Source organism: Scyliorhinus canicula, chromosome 1, assembly GCF_902713615.1.
Source record: "Scyliorhinus canicula chromosome 1, sScyCan1.1, whole genome shotgun sequence".
NCBI classification, from domain to species: domain Eukaryota; kingdom Metazoa; phylum Chordata; class Chondrichthyes; order Carcharhiniformes; family Scyliorhinidae; genus Scyliorhinus; species Scyliorhinus canicula.
This window is the reverse complement of record NC_052146.1, coordinates 16,988,395-17,010,789: the sequence shown is the minus strand read 5'-3', so window position 1 is coordinate 17,010,789 and position 22,395 is coordinate 16,988,395. Positions and strand designations below refer to the sequence as shown.

Here is a 22,395-nt window from a genome sequence, read left to right as displayed (position 1 = left end):
AAAGCAGCCCATTTGATTTCTCCCCTTCCACAAACATTCAAACCCTCCACCACCAATGAGCAGTGGCAGCCGTGTGTACCATCTACAAGGTACACTGCAGGAACTCACCAAGGTTCCTTAGACAGCACCTTCCAAACCCACGACCACTACCATCTAGAAGGTCAAGAGCAGCAGATACCTGGGAACCCCACCACCTCCAAGTCACTCACCACCCTGACTTGAAATTTATCGCCATTCCTTCACTGTCACTGGGGCTAAATCCTGGAACTCCCTCTCTAATAGCATTGTGGGTGTACCTACACCTCAGGGACTGCATTGGTTCAATAAGACAGCTCACCACCACCACCTTCTGAAGGGCAACTAGGGATGGGCAATAAATGCTGGCCTAACCAGCAACGCCCACATCCCACAAATGATTTTTTTGTAACTCCCATGTTCATGGACGACATAAAGCTAGGTAGGTGTGTTGTGAAGAAGATGCAAATCGGCTTCAAAAGGATTTGGACAGGCTTAGCGAGGAGGCAAGAACTTGGCAGGTGGACTATAATGTGAAAAAGTGTGAGGTAATCCATTTTGGTGGGAGGAACAGGTGTGCAGAGTATTTCTTAAATAGTGAGATATTAGAATGTGTTGTACAAAGGGTCCTCGACGGCATGGTGGCACAGTGGTTAGCACTGCTGTTTCACAGCGCCATGGACCGGGTTAGATTCTGACCTCGGGTGTCTGTGTGGAGTTTGCACCTTCTCTCCGTGCCTACTCGGTTTCCTCCGGGTCCTCTGCTTTCCTCCCTCAGTCCAAAGACGAGTAGGTTAAGTGAATTGGCCAGGCTAAATTGCCCCTTGGTGTCGAAAGATGTGTAGGTTAGCTTACGTTATGTGTAGGTTAGCGTTGCGGGGGAGTGTGCCTAGGTAGGGTGCTCTTTCAGGTGTTCAGTGCAGAAGGAGACTATTGCCATGAGCCTGGTGCTGGGTTTGAGGTATCGGTCTTCAATTACTCTTTGACAAAGGGTCACCTGGACTCGAAACGTTAGCTCTTTTCTCTCCCTCCAAATGCTGCCAGACCTGATGAAATTTTCCAGCATTTCCTCTTTGGTTTCAAATACTCTGTTCCTCAGGCATCTGAAGACTGCATTGGCACATTGGAGTCGATGTTGGATTTCGTGGTCAATGTCCGCTCGCACCGAGAGGAGGTTCCTGAGGTATGGGAAATGATCCACATTGCCCAAGGGCTCACTATGGCTCTTGATGATTGGGGGGGGCAGTTTTGTGTGGCAGGAGCAGGCTGGTAGAGAACCTTTGTTTTCCGGATGTTTAGTCTGAGGCCCATTCTCTCCTATGCCTCAGGAATGTGTTGACGATAGTTTGGAGCTCGGCCTCTGAATGTGCGCACACACAAGCGTTGTTTGTATACTGTAGCTCAATCACAAAGTTGGGGTGGTCTTGGTTCTGGCCTGGCGGCGATGGAGGTTGAACAGATTCCCACTTGTCCGGTACGTTAGCTCCACTCCAGTGGGGAGCTTCAGGGTGGCTGGGTGGAGTATAGTGCGAGGGAGATGGAGATGAGCGTTGGTGCGATGACGCAGCCCTGTTTGACTCCAGTTTGCACAAGTATTGGGTCTGTGGTGGTTCCGTTGCTGAGGTTCGCGGCTTGCATGTCATCGTGGAGCAGGCGGAGAATGCTGACGAATTTCTGTTGCAAAATAAGGCAAGAAATGTGCTGGACGGTTTAATAGCTGTGCCCTTTAGAAGGAGCAGCTTCTTATTGTAATGGGGACAGGGGGTATCTGTTCAGATAACATTTCTTTCACTTACCAAACAATCTGAATGTTGACAACCTGCTGGACAAGCCAGAGAGAGAAGGTTTTTATATTACACCTTTCACTACCTAAAGATGTGTCAATACACCATTAATGCTGTGGATCGCAATCGCATTGTTAAGGACATTGGCAGTTAAACATGTAACATCGATTATCCTCTAAATACAGACACATTGGGCTGAGAGCTTCTTGTGGGTTAGTCGCTACGTGGAAGTGTCTTCCAATAAACCAGCTTGAACCTGAAAAGAACCAGGCTGGATTGATTCTTCTATTGTAAGGGCAACACGGTGGCACAGTGGGTTAGCACCGCTGTCTCACGGCGCCGAGGTCCCGGGTTCGATCCCAGCTCTGGGTCGCTGTCCGTGTGGAGTTTGCACATTCTCCCCGTGATTGCGTGGGTTTCACCCCCACTACCCAAAGATGTGCAGGGTAGGTGGATTGGTCTCATGAAATTGCCTCTTAATTGAAAAAAACAGAATTGGGTACTCTAAATTTATTGAAAAACAAGAGCCGGGAGTTTTCAAAACGGCTGCTCAGTGTTGACGGCGGCGTAAACACCGGAGTGTTTCACTCTGGCGTCAACAGGCCTCTCAGCCCAGCGATTCCGTGGCCCACAGGGGGCCAGAATGGCGCCGGAGTGCTCCACACGGCCGCGCTCCGCACATGCGTGCAGCGGCCGCTTCCGCGCCAGGCCCGTGCGACATGACGGACCCACACAGCGGACCAGCGTAGAAGTAGGTAGGCCCCCCCCCCCCCAGATCCCGCCCGCCCGCCGATCGGTGGCCCCCGATTACGGGCCTGGCTGTCGTGGAGACTGATCCCCCCCCCCCCCCCCCCCCGCCCCCCACCAGGACAGAGGTTGCCGTCGGAGGTTCGCGTCCCAGCGTCAGACCCGATCGCAGATCTGACGCCCCATTCTCCTCCCCCGCGCCGAGCGCGATTTCGGCACGGAGGCTCGGAGTATCCCGGCCAAGGTTCTTCCATCGTAAAAGTAAAGTCGCCACAATCCCAGCTGACCAGAGGCTGCTTTCCCCTTTTGAGGGGGGAGAGCAAACTGTTGGTGATTTAACCCGAGGGTTACCACACCTCAGGTCAGGGGTAAGGTTGAGAAGGCGGGGCCTTCATGGACAACCTCTGTCGTGGTCCTTGGTTGTCTGTATCAAGATGCACCAAAGCACTTTGTAGCCAATCAACTACTTTTTGAAGTGCCAGACACTGTTGTAAGAAACTTGGCATTATGCACAGCAAGATCCCACAAACAGCCGCATGATTACGGTCAGAATATCTATTTTTGTGATGAGCATCGAGGGGTAAATATTGGCCAGGGCACCGGGGAGAAATCTCCTGGAGGGAATTGGGGTCGAGATCTGTTTATGTTGATACATTTTCTTGAAACAGTCTGGTTTCCTGCTCCTGACAGATTAGTGGGCGAGGGTGGGAAGTAACATATATTGTAGCAAGGAAAAAACAGATTTCCCCCAAAGAGGAAATCTCTTCATCCCCAAGACCTTTTTCCAAAAACATAGACAGGCTAATCATGGCATTTGAGTGGGGGGCAAGAACCCAAGAATTCCCAAACCGACACTGCAAAGAGGGAAAGTCAGAGGGGGCCTGGCTCTCTCGAACCTACAATACTACCACTGGGCAGCAACGGCAGAAAAAGTGAGGGGATGGGTACAAGAACCCGACACAGATTGGGTACAAATGAAGGAGGCATCCTGTAAAGGAACAACCCTCCGGGCCCTGGCCACAGCAGCACTCCCACCCTCCTCAACAAGGTACACAACGAGCCCAGTGGTAGCGGCCACGCGGAGAACATGGACCCAGTTGAGACAGCGCTTCGGGATAACCAAAATGTCACTCATGGCGTCCATCTGCGGCAATCACAGATTTCCCCCCCCCCCCCCCCCAACCATGCTAGATATTACCTTCAAAACATGGAGGCGGGGTGGGGGCACACTGACGGTTGGGGACATCTACGTAGGGCACAGACTGACGACACTAGACAAACTGACGAGGTAGTGGAAACTAGCAAGAGGACAGGAATTGAGATGCCTTCAAATAAAGCACTTCCTCCGCAAAGAGGCAGTCAGGCACTCTGGGGCCTCAGAAAGCACACTACTGGAGGACCTGATAGGCACAAGCAGCGAGAAGGGGGGGCTATGCAGGAAAATATACGGACAGCTACTGGACAGAGCCCAAACACCACCGGATGGGACCAGACAAAAATGGGAGGACAAACTGGGGACAAAGGTAGTGAAGCACTGAGCAGGGTGAGATCCACCTCCTCCTGCGCAAGGCTAAGCCTAATACAGCTTAAAGTGGTGCACAGAGCGCACCTGACCAGAACCCGAATGAGCAGGTTCTTCCCGAAGGTGGAGGACAAATGTGAACGGTGCCAGAGGGGCCCGGCCAACCACAGCCACATGTTTTGGGCTTGCCCCAAGCTTGCTGGGTTCTGTACAGCCGAGGCAATGTCAAAGGTTATGGGGGTGAGGGTGAAGCCTTGCCCAATAGTGGCAATCTTCGGGGTATCGGAGCAGCCAGAGCTACACATGGGGAAGGGGGCCAACGACCTCGCTTTCGCTTCCCTAATCGCACGCCGGAGAATCCTGGTCGGCTGGCGATCGGCAGCACCACCCAAAGCTGCAGACTGGCTCGCTGACCTCTCGGAATTTCTCCACCTGGAGAAGATTAAGTACGCCATCCGAGGGTCAGAAGAAGGCCTCCTGGACACTTAGGGGCAGTTTGTTGGCCTGTTCCAAAACCTGTTCGAGGCCAGCAACGAGGAGTAAGCCAGGGGAAAAAAAGATGAAGAACCAAAGGACTGTGCAACCCGGGTTGGGGATGTATATCAGTAACAACTGTTTATAAATATGAGAAAAGCCAATAATAAAATTTTCATTAAAAAGTTACATCTGCAGAATTCTGCAGGCATTTGGCCCACAATGTACACCAAAATCTTCCCTCACACCTCCGCCACAAAATGTTCTTCCATTTACCTCTGCAGATTCAATTACCTCACTTCTTTGGGAGAAAGCACATTTCTGTACGAATTCAACAAATTATATTTGAAGTCGGAGCCTAATAACCAGTGAAATTAGCTTTGAAAAGCAGTCTTTTTTGGGACCTTTGTAGCTCAAGGCTAATGACTGGTCATAATGTGTCAGCATGTGACAAATCCCATGATTTAACAACCTGCCATAACCAGTATAGTATTACTCATCTTATTTATCACAGAAAATGGAATATTTAATTGCCGTATATCTTTCATCTCCTGCAAGGAGAGCTGATGGGTTCACAAAACAAAAAATATTTTATGGTTGACATTGTCGCTAATGATTGTATGCCGGTACTTTGCCATTTTACAAATATTTAAAAAAAATAAGATTAGGGGGCGACACGGCGGTACAGTGGTTAGCACTACTGCCTCACCGCGCGAGGGACCCGGGATCGATCCCGGCCTCAGGTGACTGTCTCTGTGGAGTTTGCACGTTCTCTCCGTGTCTGCATGGGATTCCTCCGGGTGCTCCGGTTTCCTCCCACAGTCCAAAGATGTGTGGGTTAGGTGGGGTTGCGATGGTGTGGACCTGGGTCAGGGTGCGCTTTCAGAGGGTCGGTGCGGACTCGATGGGCCGAATGGCCTCCTTCTGCACTGCAGGGTTTATATGATTCTATGAGTAGGGGACATTGGCTGACACTACCGATAAATAAAATACTCACACAAACAGTGGTCAACATTAATTCATAGTCTCCAAGTAAGGCAATGGACTGGCAGTCTATCCAATGACACTCCTATGAAGCACCTTGGGATCTTTTACTGCATTGAGATTAAATGATTCTACGAAAGGCACTACACAAATGCAGATTGTTTTTGGAGGTTTTGAACAATTGTACTGGTAAACAAATGCACTGGTTTAATAAATAACCGGGTGGTACAATAGGAAGATGAGCTGAGCACCAAATGACCTCTCCCTATGCGTTCTAATCTTGTGATCGCCATTAATGTGAAGATTTGATAAAACAATGGCTGTTTGTTTCAACACCAAATTGGATGAGAATATCCCATACTCTTCCAAGCACTACATAATGTGCAGATACGATCCTTGCAGGGAACACCCGGCTGAATTCTGTGCATTCTGATTTAAAAAAACAAGTAAAGGGCATTTTAGCTCCTCTATTTAGAAAGATGCAAGTCACTGGCAGTGTTTTGATGTAGTGTGGCTCCCCCTCATGGACAACAAGAGATAAACAGCAACTAGGAATAAAGCAGTATTAATCATGAATATTTAATGGTGGTTGGGAAACAGCCCCGGGACCCCTCCCCCCTCCTTGAACTCTCCCACCCTCACCCCCACATTCCCCAACACCCACACACACCCCTTCACAAGACCCAAACTGTTCAATCGGTAACTTGGAGTGCCTTGTTCAACCACGTGTATCTAATCCCCAGTTGGTGCCAAGTTAAACTGCTTTCACCAAATGGGTGTTGGAACTATTAGCTCATATAATAATAATAATCTTTATTGTCACAAGTAGGCTTACATTAACACTGCAATGAAGTTACTGTGAAAAGCCCCTAGTGGCCACATTCCGGCGCCTGTTCGGGTATGCCGAGGGAGAATTCAGAATGTCCAATTCACCTAACAAGCACGTCTTTCGGGACTTGTGGGAGGAAACCGGAGCACCCGGAGGAAACCCACGCAGCCATGGGGAGAACGTGCGGACTCCGCACAGACAGTGACCCAAGCCGCGAATCGAACTTGGGACCCTGGAGTTGTGACGCAACCGTGCTAGCCACTGTGCTACCGCATGGAATGTGTTGAGTAAACCACAGCCAGCCACTGGGAAAGGTGGTCAGTTTGTTTTTGACTGGAGCAGGTGACGTAAATAGCACAAATGTATTTACGGGGCAAATAGAACAGTACATAAGGCAGAAATAAATGAAAGGATTTGTTGTTGGGATGGGAGAAGGCTCATGAGGAACATAGATATCGGAATTGACCATTTAGCCTGAATAGCCTGTTTTTGTTCTATAAATTTTATGTCATCCCCTGTACTTGTTTTACTCTTACAAGTTGAACATTTAACATGTGTTAAGAACTGGTAATGGGTGGGCGGTGCAGTGGTTAGCACTGCTGCCTATTGGCGCCGAGGACCCGGGTTCGATCCCTGCCCCAGGTCACTGTCCGTGTGGAGTTTGAGAAGGGAGCTGACGTTTCGAGTCTGGCTGGCTCTTTGTCAAAACTGGAGAGAACTGGAAATGATATCGAGGACAGAAGACAAAAGGAATATAAATGGGGGTGATTAAGGCTAAGAAGGGGCTGACAGTTGCACATAACAGAGATAAAAATGTGTGCAGACCTGCTGAGATTGTCCAGTATTTTCTGTTTGTGTTTCAGATTCCAACATTCGCAGTAATTATTATAGCTGGCCTCAACATTGCTGATTTAATCACCGAACCCAAATTACTAAGATGTTTCGGTGGTCTTACAGAACAAGTGCTTATGTATAATGTGGCATGGCGGCAGGATCAGTCCAAAGATGTGCAGGTTAGGTGGTTTGGCCATGTTAAATTGCCCCTTAGTGTCCAAAGATGTGCAAGTTAGGTGGGGTTATGGGGATAGGGTGGGGGATTGGGCCTAGGTAGGGTGCTCTTTCTGAGGGTTGGTGCAGACTCAATGGACCAAATGGCCTCAAAGAACAATACAGCACAGGAACAGGCCCTTCGGCCCTCCAAGCCTGTACCGGTCATGATACCACCCGTGGCCAAAACCCTCAGCACTTCTTAGTGTTGTATCCCTCGATACCCATCCTATCCATTTTTTTGTCGCAATGCCTTTTGAACGCCGTTAATGTATCTGCTTCCACAACCTCCCCTGGGAACGCGTTCCAGGCACTCACCACCGTCTGTGTAAAAAAACCTGCTTCGCACATCTCCTCTAAACTTTGCCCCATGGACCTTAAACCTATGCCCCCTGGTGACTGACCCCTCCACCCTGGGAAAGAGTGCCTGCCCATCCACCCTATGCCCCATAATCTTGTAGACCTCTATCAGGCCACCTCCGACGTCCTAATGAAAACAGTCCAAGTCTATGGAGCCTCTCCACATAGCTAACGCCCTCCAGACCAGGCAACATCCTGGTAAACCTCCTCTGCACCCTCTCCAAAGCCTCCATATCCTTCTGGTAGTGTGGCGGCCAGAATTGTGCGCAATATTCCAAGTGTGGCCTCACCAAGGTTCTATACAACTGTAACATGACTTGCCAATTTTTGTACCAAATGCCCCATCCAATGAAGGCAAGCATTCCGTTTGCTTTCTTGACTACCTTGTCCACTTGTGTTGCCACTTTTAAAGATCTGTGGACCTGCCCAGATCTCTCTGGTTTTCTATATTCCTAAGAGATTTGCCATTTACAGTATTTTTCCCCTCTATTTTAGATCTTCCAAAATGCATTACCTCACATTTGTCCAGATTAAACTCAATTTGCCATTTGTCTGCCCAGGTCTCCAACCTATCCATGTCCTGCTGTATCCTCTGACAATCCTCAACACTATCTGCCGCTCCACCAACCTTGTTGTCATCCGTGAACTTACTAATCGGACCAGCTACATTTTCCTCCAAATCGTTTTTGTACACTACAAACAACAGAAGCCCCAGCACTGATCCCTGTGGAACAAAACTAGTCACAACCTTCCATTCAGAAAAACATCCTTCTGCTGCTATCCTCTGCCTTTTGTGACTGAACCAGTTCTGTATCCATCCTGCCACCTCACTTCTGATACTGTGTGACTTCACCTTTTGTACCAGTCTGACAAGGTGCCTCCTTCTGCACTGCAGGAATCCTATGGTTCTAACTGTGATGCTCTCCTCAGGCAAATAGTTTTCTGACAATCGCTGTCTACATTCATACAATGGGGCCTTGGGGATGGAGCCAAATGCATCCATTATTCAACTATAATTTTATGATATTCGTGAGCGAGAGAAAAACAATCCTGACAATTTTAAAGAAAAAAACTCTCTTCTTATAGCTGGTGATTTGAATGCTCCAGTTTGAAGTCTATACGGTTTGCACCTGAACCAGAGGGGCACCTGGGAGGGAAATTTGCTATGGCTCTTCAGGGGGGTTTAAACTAATTTGTCAGAGGGATGGGAAAATGAGCTGTAGTCCAGAAGCCAGTGTTGAGAGTAGTGAGGTACTGAGGAGGGTATCAAGGTCGCAGGAATGAACCGGCAGACAGGAAGGTGGGTTGAAGTGTGTCTACTTCAATGCAAGGTGCATCCGGAATAAGGTAGGTGAACTTGGGAGCGTGGATTTGTACTTGGGACTACGATGTTGTGGCCATTACGGAGATATGGTTAGAACAGGGCAGGAATGGTTGTTGGAAGTTCCAGGGTATAGATGTTTCAGTAAGAGTCAGGAAGGTGGTAAAAGAGGTGGAGGAGCGGCATTGTTAATCAAGGATAGTTTAACGGCTGCAGAAAGGCAGTTCGAGGGGGATCTACCTACTGAGGTAATATGGGCTGAAGTTAGAAATAGGAAAGGAGCGGTCACATTGTTAGGCGTTTTCTATAGACCCCCAAATAGTAATAGAGGTGTGGAGGAAGAAATTGCAAAACAGATTATGGATAGGTGTGGAGGTCTCAGGGTAGTTATCATGGGTGACTTTAACTTTCCAAATATTGATTGGAACCTATATAGGTCAAACAGTTCGGATGGGGCAGTTTTTGTACAGTGTGTGCAGGAGGGTTTCCTGACACAATATGTGGATAGGCCGACAAGAGGGGGGGCCACATTGGATTTGGTACTGGGTAATGAACCGGGCCAAGTGTTAGATTTGTTTGTGGGAAAGCACTTTGGAGATAGTGACCACAATTCGGTGTCTTTCACTATTGCAATGGAGAGGGATAGAGCCATATGGCAGGGCAAGGTTTATAATTGGGGGGAGGGGTAATTATGATGCGATTAGGCAAGAATTAGGGAGCATAAGATGGGAATAGAAACCGTCAGGGAAAGGCACAAATGAAAAGTGGAGCTTCTTCAAGGAACAAATACTGCATGTCCTTGATAGGTATGTCCCTGTCGGGCAGGGAGGAAATGACCGTGTGAGGGAACCATGGTTCACAAAAGAGGTTGAATGTCTTGTCAAGAGGAAAAAGGGAGTGTAGCAGGGGGCAGCAGGGTAGCATGGTGGTTAGCATAAATGCTTCACAGCTCCAGGGTCCCAGGTTCGATTCCCGGCTGGGTCACTGTCTGTGTGGAGTCTGCACGTCCTCCCCCTGTGTGCGTGGGTTTCCTCCGGGTGCTCCGGTTTCCTCCCACAGTCCAAAGATGTGCGGGTTAGGTGGATTGGCCATGCTAAATTGCCCGTAGTGTCCTAATAAAAGTAAGGTTAAGGGGGGGTTGTTGGGTTACGGGTATAGGGTGGATACGTGGGTTTGAGTAGGGTGATCATGGCTCGGCACAACATTGAGGGCCGAAGGGCCTGTTCTGTGCTGTACTGTTCTATGTTCTATGTATGTAAGGATGAGAAAACAAGGTTCAGTTGGGTCGCTTGAGGGTTACAAGTTGCAAGAATGAACTAAAAAAAAGGGCTTAGGAGAGCTAGGAGGGGGCATGAGAAGTCCTTGGCGGGTCGGATCAAGGAAAACCCCAAGGCTTTTTATTCTTATGTGGAAAATAAAAGAATGACCAGGGTGAGGTTAGGGCCAGTCAAGGACAGTAGTGGGAACTTGTGCATGGAGTCAGAAGCGATAGGAGAGGCGTTGAATTAATACTTTTCTTCAGTGTTCACCAAGGAGAGGGGCCATGTTTTTGAGGCTGAGAGGCGGGTAGGCTGGAGGTAGATGTTCTGAGGGAGGATGTATTAGCAATTTTGAAAAACCTTAGGGTCGACAAGACCCCTGGGCCGGATGGGATATATCCTAGGATTCTTTGGGAGGCAAGGGATGAGATTACAGAGCTTTTGGCTTTGATCTTTGGGTCCTCACTGTCCACGGGGATAGTGCCAGAGGACTGGACGAATGTTGTTCCTCTGTTCAAGAAAGGGAATAGGAATGACCCTGGTAATTATAGGCCGGTTAGTTACTTTGGTGGTCGGTAAGTTAAAGGAAAAGGTCCTGAAGGATAGGATTTATGACAATTTGGAAAGATGCAGCTTAATCGTCATAGTCAACACGGATTTGTGAAGGGTAAGTCTTGCCTCACAAATTTGATTGAATTCTTTGAGGAGGTAACTAAGTGTGTAGATGAAGGTAGAGCAGTTGATGTCGTTCGTATACATGGATTTTAGAAAGGCGTTTGATAAGGTTCCCCATGGTCGGCTCATGAAGAAAGTAAGGAGGTGTGGGATAGAGGGAAATTTGGCCAATTGGATAAGTAACTGGCTATCACATAGAAGACAGAGGGTGGTGGTGGATGGAAAATTTTCAGACTGGAGACCAGTTATCAGCGGTGTACCACAGGGATCAGTGCTGGATCCTCTGCTATTTGTGATTTTCACCAACGACTTGGAGGAGGGGGCTGAAGGGTGGGTCAGTAAATTTGCTGATGACACCAAGATTGGTGGAGTAGTGGATGAGGTGGAGGGCTGTTGTAGGCTGCAAAGAGACATTGATAGGATGCAGAGCTGGGCCGAAAAATGGCAGATGGAGTTTAACCCTGATTAGTGCGAGGTGATTCATTTTGGCAGAAATAATTTGAATGCGGATTACAGGGTCAACAGCAGGGTTCTGCGGAATGTGGAGGAACAGAGAAATCTTGGGGTTCATGTCCACAGAAGGTTGCCACTCAAGTGGATAGAGCCGTGAAGAAGGCTTATAGTGTGTCAGCGTTTATTAACAGGGGGCTTGAGTTTAAGAGCCGTGGGGTTGTGCTGCAACTGTACATGACCCTGGTGCGACCACATTTGGAATATTGTGAGCAGTTCTGGTCACCTCACTATAGGAAGAATGTGGAAGCATTGGAAAGGGTGCAAAGGAGATTTACCAGGATGCTGCCTGGTTTGGAGGATAGGTCTTATGAGGAAAGGTTGAGGGAGCGAGGGCTTTTCTCTTTGGAACTGAAGAGGATGAGAGGCGACTTAATAGAGGTTTATAAGATGATGAGGGGAATTGATAGAGTGGACGTTCAGAGACTATTTCCTCAGATGGATGTAGCTGTTACAAGGGGGCATAACTATAAGATTCAGGGTGGGAGATATAGGAGGGATGTCCGAGGTAGGTTCTTTACACAGAGAGTAGTTAGGGTATGGAATGGACTGCCTGCTGTGATAGTGGAGTTGGACACTTTGGGAACTTTCAAGCGGTTATTGGCTAGGCACATGGAGCACACCACAATGACAGGGAGTGGGATAGCTTGATCTTGGTTTCGGACAAAGCTCGGCACAACATCGAGGGCCGAAGGGCCTGTTGTGTGCTGTACTACGTTCTATACAGAGTCCTTCAGTCTAATACAGTAAGATCAGTATACTCCAATATAGCAAATGCAAACAGACTTGATTGTCTTCAGTAGAATAAAGTACCCTCCACACTGAAATGTTGAAAACATTTCATCGGGAGGAGAGTGGCAACGTTTCAGAATACTCATGCAAAAAAAAACTTATTTACAAAATTCCAACAATATAGGTGGGAAATGGAAGGGAGGAGAAATTCCACGGGTCCCAGATTGGGGCTATCGGTGTGGTACTGCGTCTACAACAACAACAACTTGCATTGCTGTAGTGTCTTTGACATTGCAAAGTGTCCCGGAGCATGATCAAAGCAAGTTTGACGTCGAGGCTTAAAATGGAGACATTGAGAGAGATGACCAAAAGTGTGTAACGCTCAAAAAGGGAAGTTTTAAGGAATGCTGCGGGAACAGAGATGTTGAGGGGGACGATTCTGCTGCTGTTGACATTTAACGCTGCTTTGTTCTTTTTTAAATTTAGAGTAACCAATTATTTTTTCCCAATTAAGGGGCAATTTAGCGTGGCCAATCCAACTAACCTGCACATCTTTGTGTTGTGGGGATGAAACCCACGCAGACACGGGGAGAAATGTGAAAACTCCACATGGACAGTGACCCAGGGACAGGATTCGAACCCGGGTCCTCAACGCCGTAAGCAGCAGTGCTAACCACGGTGCCGCGGGCCGCCCAACACTGCCTTGTTTACATCACAACAGTCATGCCGAAGCCAGGATTACTGCTGGAGGAAGCCAGCAGCAACTGGAAACCTGGGTTTTTGTGTTGTTTTACCAGAAAGGAGGTGAGATCAGGCACGGTGACAATTACATTTTTGGGGGCATGGAATGAGAAAGGGTGTGAAGAATGTAGAATGTTACATTTCACATCATAGAGCTCCCTCCTGCAGTAATCCTGGCTTTGACATGACTGTTGTGTTGTAAACAAGTCAGCGTTAAATGTCCACAGCAGCAGAATCCCCTCCTTAACATCTCTGTCCCCACAACATTCCTTGAAACTACCCTTTTTGAGCGTTACACGCTTTTGGTCACCTCTCTCAATATCTCCATTTTAGGCCTCAGTGTCAAATTCTGTTTGCGAATGCTCCACTAAACAGCGTATCCTGGTTTCCATTAATTTTAATAAATTTAAATGTACTTAAACGGCTATATGCCGTAGCGTTCGCCCATGGTGTATCGTCCCCACTCACCCCGGGCAGCATATCACACCAGCGTGAATCACTATTGGCTTTCAAAAGCAAAAATCAATCATATTGATTACGTGGGGGATGCGGATGCGGAGGTGCCTGGAGGCCCGGGGTGGGTAGGGCCAAGGGTAGGCAGTGCCCCCTGGCACTGCCAAAGCATAACCCTCCCCCCACTGGGGGAGGGGGGTTCCCCCTAATGTGTGGGGGGGGAAAAAGGGGAGAGAGTTCCTATGACAGTGCTGAGGGGGGGGGGGGGGGTTGGGGTGAGGAGGGGGAAAGAGTGCCCCCAATATTTCCATGCTGGGGGGGGGTCACCCTGAAACTTGTGGGGGTGGTCCACCATCTCAATGGGAGGGGTGGGGTGGGGATTGGAGAATTTGGGGTCAACAAATTGTTATCCATGGTAGAGAGAAGGAATTGTTGTCAACTAATTGTGTCGATCCATGGGCATCTCCTGAAGTATTTAAAGTAAAATTTGGAGAAAAAGTCATCACGTCACTTCAATGACAGCAGTACGTGACAAAAGTGTGAAAATTCGGGGTGGTAGTGGTGTAGTCACTGGACTAGTAATCCAGCAACCCAGGGTAATGCTCTGGGGACATGGATGGGAGTCCTACCACCGCAGATGGTGAAATTTGAATACATGTAGAAGTCTAATAATGACCAGCAAACCATTGCCAATTTTCATAAAAACCCATCTGGTTCACTAATGCCCTGAAGGGAAAGAAATCTGCCGTCCTTACCTGATCTGACCCACAGATCCCTGAAGCTGGCAGGACAGGTTAATAGGGTAGTTAAGAAGGCAGAGGGGATACTTGTCTTTATCAGTCATGGCATAGATTATAAGAGCAAGGAGGTTGTGTTGGAGCTGGACAAAACTTTGGTTCGGCCACAGCTTGAGTTCTGTGTGCAGTTCTGGCCGCCTGTACACAGAACAATACTTTCCACTGTACCTTGGTACACATGAAGGATGTGATTGCACTGGAGAGGGTGCAGAGGAGATTCACCAGGTCGCTGCCTGGGATGGAGCTATTCAGCTCTGAAGAGAGGCTGGTTAGGCTGGGGATGTTTTCGTCGGAGCAGAGGAGGCCGAGGGGGAACCTAACTGAGGTGTATAAGATTATAAGGGGAATGGACAGGGTGGATAGGAAGCAGCTGTTCCCCTTAGCTGAAGGGTCAATAATAAGGGGGCACAGGGCAGCACGGTGGCGCAGTGGGTTAGCCCTGCTGCCTCATGGCGCCGAGGTCCCAGGTTCGATCCCGGCTCTGGGTCACTGTCCATGTGGAGTTTGCACATTCTCCCCGTGTTTGTGTGGGTTTCGTGCCCATAATCTAAAGATGTGCAGGTGAGGTGGATTGGCCACGCTAAATTGCCCCTTCATTGGAAAAAATGAATTGGGTACTCTAAATTTATTAAAAATATAAGGGGGCATGACTTTACGGTGAGGGGCAGGAGGTTTCGAGGGGATTTGAGGAAAAGCTTTCACCCAGAGGGTGGTGGGAGTCTGGAGTGCACTGTCTGGGAGGGTGGTAGATACAGGAAACCTCATAGCCTTTAAAAGGTACGAGGATGAGTACTTGAAATGTCGTAACATTCAAGGCAATGGGGCTGGTACTCTGGAAAGTAGATTTAGGATAGTTTTGGCAGTGCAGATCGATGGACCAAAATGCCCCTCCTGTAGTGTATGACTATGTGACTTCAGATCCGGAAATGCCCTCTAAAACAGCCTCGCATGCCAATCAATTTCTGGGCAATTAGGGATGGGCAATAAATGCCCATATTTAGCTGGCGATGCCCACATCCCACGAAAGAATCTAAAAAATAAAAAATCATGAAATCCTCTTATGTGAAATGTGCTTGCATTGATGGTCAAGTAGGAAGAGTTCTTATTCCAATGAATCACTTCCATGACAATGCTGATCCTTTACAGCACTGTGCAAAGAACATGGGCGAAATTCTCTGACCCCCCGCTGGGTCGGAGAATCGCCGGGGGTCGGCGTGAATCCCGCCCCTGCCGTCCTCCAAATTCTCCCGCCCCCCAAAAAATTGCCCCGGCGTGAGTCGCGCCGCCCGCCTCGGAGAACGGCGGGGGCCGACGCGACTCAATGGGCCCCGGGGCTCCGCGAATTCTCAGGCCCTCGATGGGCCAAAGTCCCACCCGTTTGTTGCCAGTCCCGCTGGCGTAAATTAGAGTAGGTCCCTTACCGGTGGGACCTGGCAGCGCGGGCGGGCTCCGGGGTTCTTGGGTGGGCGCGGGGGGATCTGGCCCCGGGAGGTGCCCCCACGGGTGGCCTGGCGATTGGGGCCCACCAATCCGCGGGCGGGCCTGTGCCGTGGGGGCACTCTATCCTTCCGCACAGGAGGCCGTGGTTCTCCCCCATTCTCGGTGCGGAAGCGAAGTCTTCTGCGCATGCACAAGGATGACGCGAGCACACGCTGGCGCTCCCGTGCAATGGCCGACTCGCGCTGGCCGGCGGAGGCCCTTCAGCGCCGGTTGGCGTGGCGGCAAGCCCCTTTCCCGCCGGCCGACGGGCGCAAACCACGCCACTCCGCCCGCCGGGACCCCCCTTCCCGCCAGGTAGGGGGCGAATCCCGCCCCCGGTTCCTGGTCCAGCTTTTAAAATTCTCATCTTTGTTTTCATATTACTCCATTGCCTCACCCCTACATAGCTCTGTCCCCTCCTCTAGTCTCCCTGGTTTAGCACTGGGCTAAATCGCTGGCTTTTAAAGCAGACCAAGGCAGGCCAGCAGCACGGTTCAATTCCCGTACCAGCCTACCCGAACAGGCGCTGGAATGTGGCAACTAGGGGCTTTTCACAGTAACTTCATTTGAAGCCTACTCGTGACAATAAGCGATTTTCATTTCATTTTTTTTCATTTCAAGAGCTCTGCATGCCTCCAGTGCTGGCCACTTGCACATCCCCGATTTTAATTCCTGCCTTCAGCTACCTAGGCCCTACGCTCCAGAATTCCCTCCCTAAACCCTCTTCTCTACTACTTTCCTCAGACCATAGGACACAGGAGCAGAATTAGGCCACTCGGCCCATCAAATCTGCTCCGCCATTCAATCATCGCCGATATTTTTCTCATCCCCATTCTCCTGCCTTCTCCCCATAACCGTTTTGAGGGCAGCACGGTGGCACAATGGTTAAACTGCTACCTCACAGCTCCAGGGTCCCGGGTTCAATTCCGGCCTCGGGTGACTGTCTGTGTGGAGTCTGTGTGGGTTTCTTCCGGGTGCTCCGGTTACCTCCCACACCACATAGATGAGCAGGCTAGGTGAATTGGCCGTGATAAATTGCTTCTTTAGTGTCCAAAAGGTTAGGTCGGGTTACGGGGTAAGAGTGGAGGTGCAGGATGCTCTTTCCAAGGGTCGGTGCTGACTCGATGGGCCAAATGGCCTCCGTCTACACTGTAAATTCTATGATTTATGATCTAACCCCTGATCCCCTTGAGGTGCCCCTTAAAAGTGACTTATTTGGCCAGGACTTTGGTCACTGGTCATAATATCCCTGAAGGGGCAGCACGGTGGCGCAGTGGGTTGGCACTGTGGCCTCACGACGCCGAGATCCCAGGTTCGATCCCGGCTCTGGGTCACTGTCCGTGTGGAGTTTGCACATTCTCCGTGTTTGCATGGGTTTCGCCCCCACAAGATGTGCAAGCTAAGTGGATTGACCACGCTAAATTGCCCCTTAATTGGAAGAAAATGAATTGGGTACTGATTTCCAGCATCTGCAGGGTTGTGCTTTTAATGAAATGTCTCATTAAAGTAGCTCAGTGTATAATTTTCTTTGGCAAACACTAGGTGAAGCACCCCGGGACAAGTTTATTCAGTTGAACGCTCTAGATAAATATAAGTAGTTGCTGTTTGTTGATATCTCCAAACATGAAAGCCAGTTCTTTACGATTTAAGTAAGAAGTCTTAGACCAGGTTAAAGTCCAACAGGTTTGTTTCAAATCACTAGCTTTCGGAGCTAGTGAAATGGGAGGAGCAGTGCTCCGAAAGCTAGTGATTCGAAACAAACCTGGTGCTGTAAGGCTTCTTACTGTGCTCCACCCCAGTCCAACGCCGGCATCTCCACATCATGTTTACGAGTTCATGCTGTTTAATCCAGAAGACATGGGCAGAGCGATGGTGCTCAGGTCTGGGCTGGTAGTTCAGCTGGGAGCAAACATTTGACAGGAAAGCTCGCAAGGTGCCGTGGAATGCCAGCCATTCCTGGGCAAGACACAGCAGCCCCTGACTGAGTAACGCTGGGAAACTTGCAGAGCCAGACACTTTCGCTGTAGCACTTACCACGCTGCGCTTCTCTGTTCTGTCTCAGCCGCGGTGGCCATTGACTCAGGCCGAGGGCTTCCTCCAAGGACTAAAATACGCTGGGGTCCCCGTGCATCGGAGTTCAGAGGCATTCATCTCGCAGAATGCATTGCAGGCGATCGCATCGGTGCAAAGGCAGCAGGCACAGGACCCTCTCTCTCCCTTGTCTCTCGCACACACCCCTGTCAAAATCTCTCTTCCTCTTCCCGTCGCTTGTTGTTTTGCGTTGCAATGTTAAACTTAATTTATACCGGTTCAGTCGTCAGCTCCCTCCCTCCCTCCCTCCTTCCACGCCCAGCCCCACCTCCTGAACTGCTGCTGGCCTCTCTCGTCAGTTTCAGAGCCACCCTGAAGTCGGTTCACTTCCCTGGCAGCAGGGGAGAAGGTCCAGGGAAGTAAGGGGTGGGTTACAAGCCTGAGGTGCTGCCAAGGATTGCTCTTCTCCAGTCGCTGTGCAAGGTCCCCCCCAAGGATTTTTCTATTCAAGGCCCAGCCTGGGATTTCACAAGTCCTTTAAATATTGATTTTATTACATGGGAGCATCCAAATTCAACCCCTCCAACCTGCCCCCGAACATTCAATAAGATCATGATTGAGCTGATACAGAAAGTGCTGGGAAAACTCAGCAGGTCTGGCAGCATCCAGAGAGAAACAAGGATTAATGTGGCCAGTCCAATATGGGCCGGGATTCTCTGAAAACGCAGCTAAGTGTTGACGCCGCTGTAAACACCGGAGTGTTTCACGCCCAGCGTCGACGGGCCTCTTGGCCCAACGCTTCTGTTGCCCACAGCGGGCCAGCACGGTGCTGGAGTGCTCTGCACTGCTCCGGCTACCGTAAGCGGCCCTGCACTGCTCGCCGCGGGTCCGCGCATGCGTGCGGTGGCCGCTTGCACACTTGCGCAACATGGCCCACACAGCAGGCCAGCACGGAAGAAGTTAGGTCCCCCCCCCCCCCCCCCCCGAATCGCGCCCGCCCACTGATCGGTGGTCCCCGATCACGGGTCTGGCCATCGTGGAGGCCACCCCCGGAGACTGATCGCCTCACCCCGCACCAGGACGGTCACCGCAGCCACGACGCTGAGCTCCCGCTGGGTGGAACCAAGCATGACCCACGCCGGCGGGAACTAGGCCGGTCGAACATGGAGAATCGCCGTGGAGGCCTCTTGCAACTGCTCCCTCGACCGGCCCCATGTTGATCACGCGCGCGCAGCGGGCGGTGATTCTCCGGTCACCAGAGAATCGCGTCCCGGCGTCGGGGGCCATCTCAGCGGCAACTCCGATTCTCCGAGACGGCGCAGGCTCGGAGAATCCCGCCCATGGTTCTTCCTCAGAACTGACAGATATGGCTGAGAATTGGGGGGGGGGGGGGGGGGGTGGTAGGGAGGGAGGGAAAGTGGGGGGCGGGTTGAGCTGACGGACACGTCCTAGGAAAATCGGGAGATGATGAGGGTATCCATGGACCTCCTGACATGTCGGGTCCATGCTACCGCCTGCCCTCCATCCTCCTGCTCCTCTTCGGACTCCTCATCCAACCCCTCGCGGACCACCTCCTCCAGCTCATCCTCCTCCTCAGGCGAGGACGCATGTCCTCCGCCTCCAGTATATCGCCCCGTTGCTGTGCCACGTTGTGGAGGGTGCAGCAGACCACCACAAAGTGGGAGACCCTCTGGGGGTGTACTGCAAGGCACCGCCAGAGCGATTAAGGCATTGGAACCATGTTTTCAGCAGCCTGATCCACCGTTCGACAACGGGTGGCAATGTGGACGCCTTGTATCGGATCTCTGCCTCAGTCTCAGACCTCCACACCGGCGTCAACAGCCATGACCTCAGCGGGTAAAACCACCACCCTTGGGTGGTCCTCCAAGACACCAGGGATCTCCAAGTGCGCCAGGATGTTATGCACACTCCCAGGGTGGCGAGCACACACATGCATGATTCATTCTATTATCATCGAAGTCTAGCACAGAGGTAAGAGCTCTAGAGTCAGCCCTCTTCCTAGTGAAAAAAAAGCCTGGTATCGACTCGGTTTGTTTGCGAACTCATATAATTTTTTTTGGCAAACTTTAAACTCCTCTCAGCACGTTGAGTCAACAAGGAGTCCAGTGCCGTTCGAATTGCATTAATTTCTTTCAGCAATGAACGATTAGGATTCCTGCCACACTCTTTCCCTGCTCGGCCAATTTTACTTCCAACGGCATTCACTCCAGCATTTAATTCCTTCTGTTGACCGTATAAGAAATGATTTGCCCTCCAGCATAAACCTGACAGGCTTCCCACAGGATAGACGGGCTAACACCAGAGAGGGAATTTACTGAGTAGAAGAGATCAAATTCAGTCTTAAAGTACGAGGTACAGATGGGATCCCTGAGCAAAGATGCATCACATCTCCAAGACCTAAATGGGAGGAGTGGGTGGGGGGGGGCTTAAATACAAATTACAGGAAAGCAGGAGCGTGTGCGGACATCACAAACCACCTATAAAGCAGGATGCCACTAAATGTCGGACTGTTTTTGTCATGAAGAAATAGTCAATTCTTTTCTTTATATTTTTATTGAACATTTTTGAATATAGAAATATAAAAATACAAAACAGGGTAAACAACACCCACCCCCAGCTTTTGACGGATAGCAGTTCTTTGAAACACATGACAAATGGCTGCCATCTTCTGTAAAACTTCCCAATCAAACCTCTTAACGTTTTAATGTTCTTGTCGGATGGCCTGATTTATATTACAAGAACACTAAAGCTATAAACGATTTCTTAACATTAACTGTGGGTAAACTATATACAAAACAACAGATGAATAACAGTAAGATCATGCGCAAGTAACCTCTCTCTCCAGCTTCCTCCAGTCAGTCTGAGGAGTCACTTGACTCTAACATTCACTTACATACTAGTGAGACGTCTAGTGGTTAGTCAGTGAATTACAACACAACCATGACATCACTACAAATGAGTATTTAATTTTTTAAAAAATCACTTATTGTCACAAGTAGGCTTCCATGAAGTTACTGTGAAAAGCCCTTTGTCACCACATTCCGGCGTCTGTTCAGGGAGGCTGGTACGGGAATTTTCTCAAGGTACATAAACTCCATGACATCCCCCAACCACACCGAGGCACTGGGTGGAGAAGTGGACCTCTACTCCAACAGAACCCGCCTGTGAGCAATCAGCGAGGTGTAGCCTAAGATATCTACCCCCACACCCATTTGCAGCTTCGGCAGGTCCAAAATGGCCTCAAGGTGATCGGACTCCAATTTAGGGGCTGGTTTAGCACAGCGGGCTAAATAGTTGGCTTTTAAAGCAGACCAAGGCAGGCCAGCAATGTGGGTTCAATTCCCGTACCAGCCCCCCACACCCCCGAACAGGCGCAGTAATGTGGCGACTAGGGGCTTTTCACAGTAACTTAATTTGAAACCTACTTGTGACAATAAGTGATTTTCATTAATTTAATTCCCTTTGTCCGATCGGCAACATGGTGCTGAAGAAGGAACTTCAGAAGTTCGCTAGCTTAGGACATCCCAGAACACTGGGCCCCTCCTATGCCGTTCACATCTATTCTTTGCCCCCTCAAACAATTGACTCATCCTCGCTCTTGTGAAATGTGCCCGATGCACTCCCTTTAGTTGTATGACCCCAAGCCTTGCACACATGAGGTGGCATTCACTCTCCGCAGGGCTTCACCCCACATCCACTCCTCCAGTCCCTGCCCCAATACATTCTCCCACTTGGGCCTTCGTTCCCTCCAGCATCGCTGTGTCCTCCGCCAGAATCTTCCCATAAATTCCCAAAGTACTTCCCTCTTCCGCCCCCTCCAATGACAGTACCCTGTCCACCAACGATGACAACACCAAGAAGGTAGGAAAAATCTTCCTAGCAAAATTCCGAACTTGCAAATATCTGAACCCCTCCGACTGCACTAACTCGTACTCCGCTAATTCCTTCAGACTTGCAAACCGCTCCTCCAGGAATAAATCCCTTTCACTGCCACCTCCTCCTCCCAAATTCTAAACATGGATCCAATCCAGCTTGTTCAAACATGTGATTGTCCCTAATAGGAGTCATCTTTGATCCCCCCCCCCCTCCGTCCTGAAATGCTGCAGTAATTGCCTCCAACTTTTTAATGTGGCTATCACCACCGGATTCCCCGATGGTTTTCCCGGAGCAAACGGCAGCGGAGCCGTCACTCATGCCCGCAGCCCTGTCCCGACACGACCTAGCCTCCATCCTCACCCAGACTGCCTCCTGATGCCCGCACCAACCCAACACCTCCTCCATGTTTGCCACCCAGTATTAGTACATCAGATTCAGCAGCGCCAAACCCCAGACTGTCAGTCCCCCTTTTCCGAAGCTTCGTCCTCTTACCCACCCAGAAAAACAAAGTGATTAAACCTTCCATACCACAAAGATGACTTAGGTAGAAAAACTGGTAGGCACTGGAATAAAAACAAAAAACGTGGCAAAATATTCACTTCATCGATTGCATTCACTCGCCCAGCAAGAGACAGGGGGAGACTGTCCGACCTCTGTGAATCTGCCTTAAGCTTTCTCCCGAAACATGTAAAATAGAACTTCTGAAGCCGCCCCCAATCCAGAGCCATCTGGACCCCT

General features: G+C 49.9%; 1 protein-coding gene across 2 annotated transcripts in view; it reads right to left on the bottom strand.

Moving 5' to 3' along the window:
* Positions 1 to 18,032, bottom strand: part of hps4 (HPS4 biogenesis of lysosomal organelles complex 3 subunit 2) — a 75,163-nt gene extending 57,131 nt beyond the window's left edge. The window contains exon 1 of one of the 2 annotated variants that reach the window (XR_005462518.1): positions 17,764 to 18,032. Coding sequence is in view for 1 of the 2 variants with exons in the window: in XM_038813394.1 (XP_038669322.1) it covers positions 17,764 to 17,876 (113 nt within the window). In the remaining variant the exon portion in view is untranslated. The remainder of the gene's footprint in view (positions 1 to 17,763) is intronic. The other variant, XM_038813394.1, reaches the window with a different exon arrangement.
* Between the last annotated feature and the right edge of the window lie 4,363 nt (positions 18,033 to 22,395).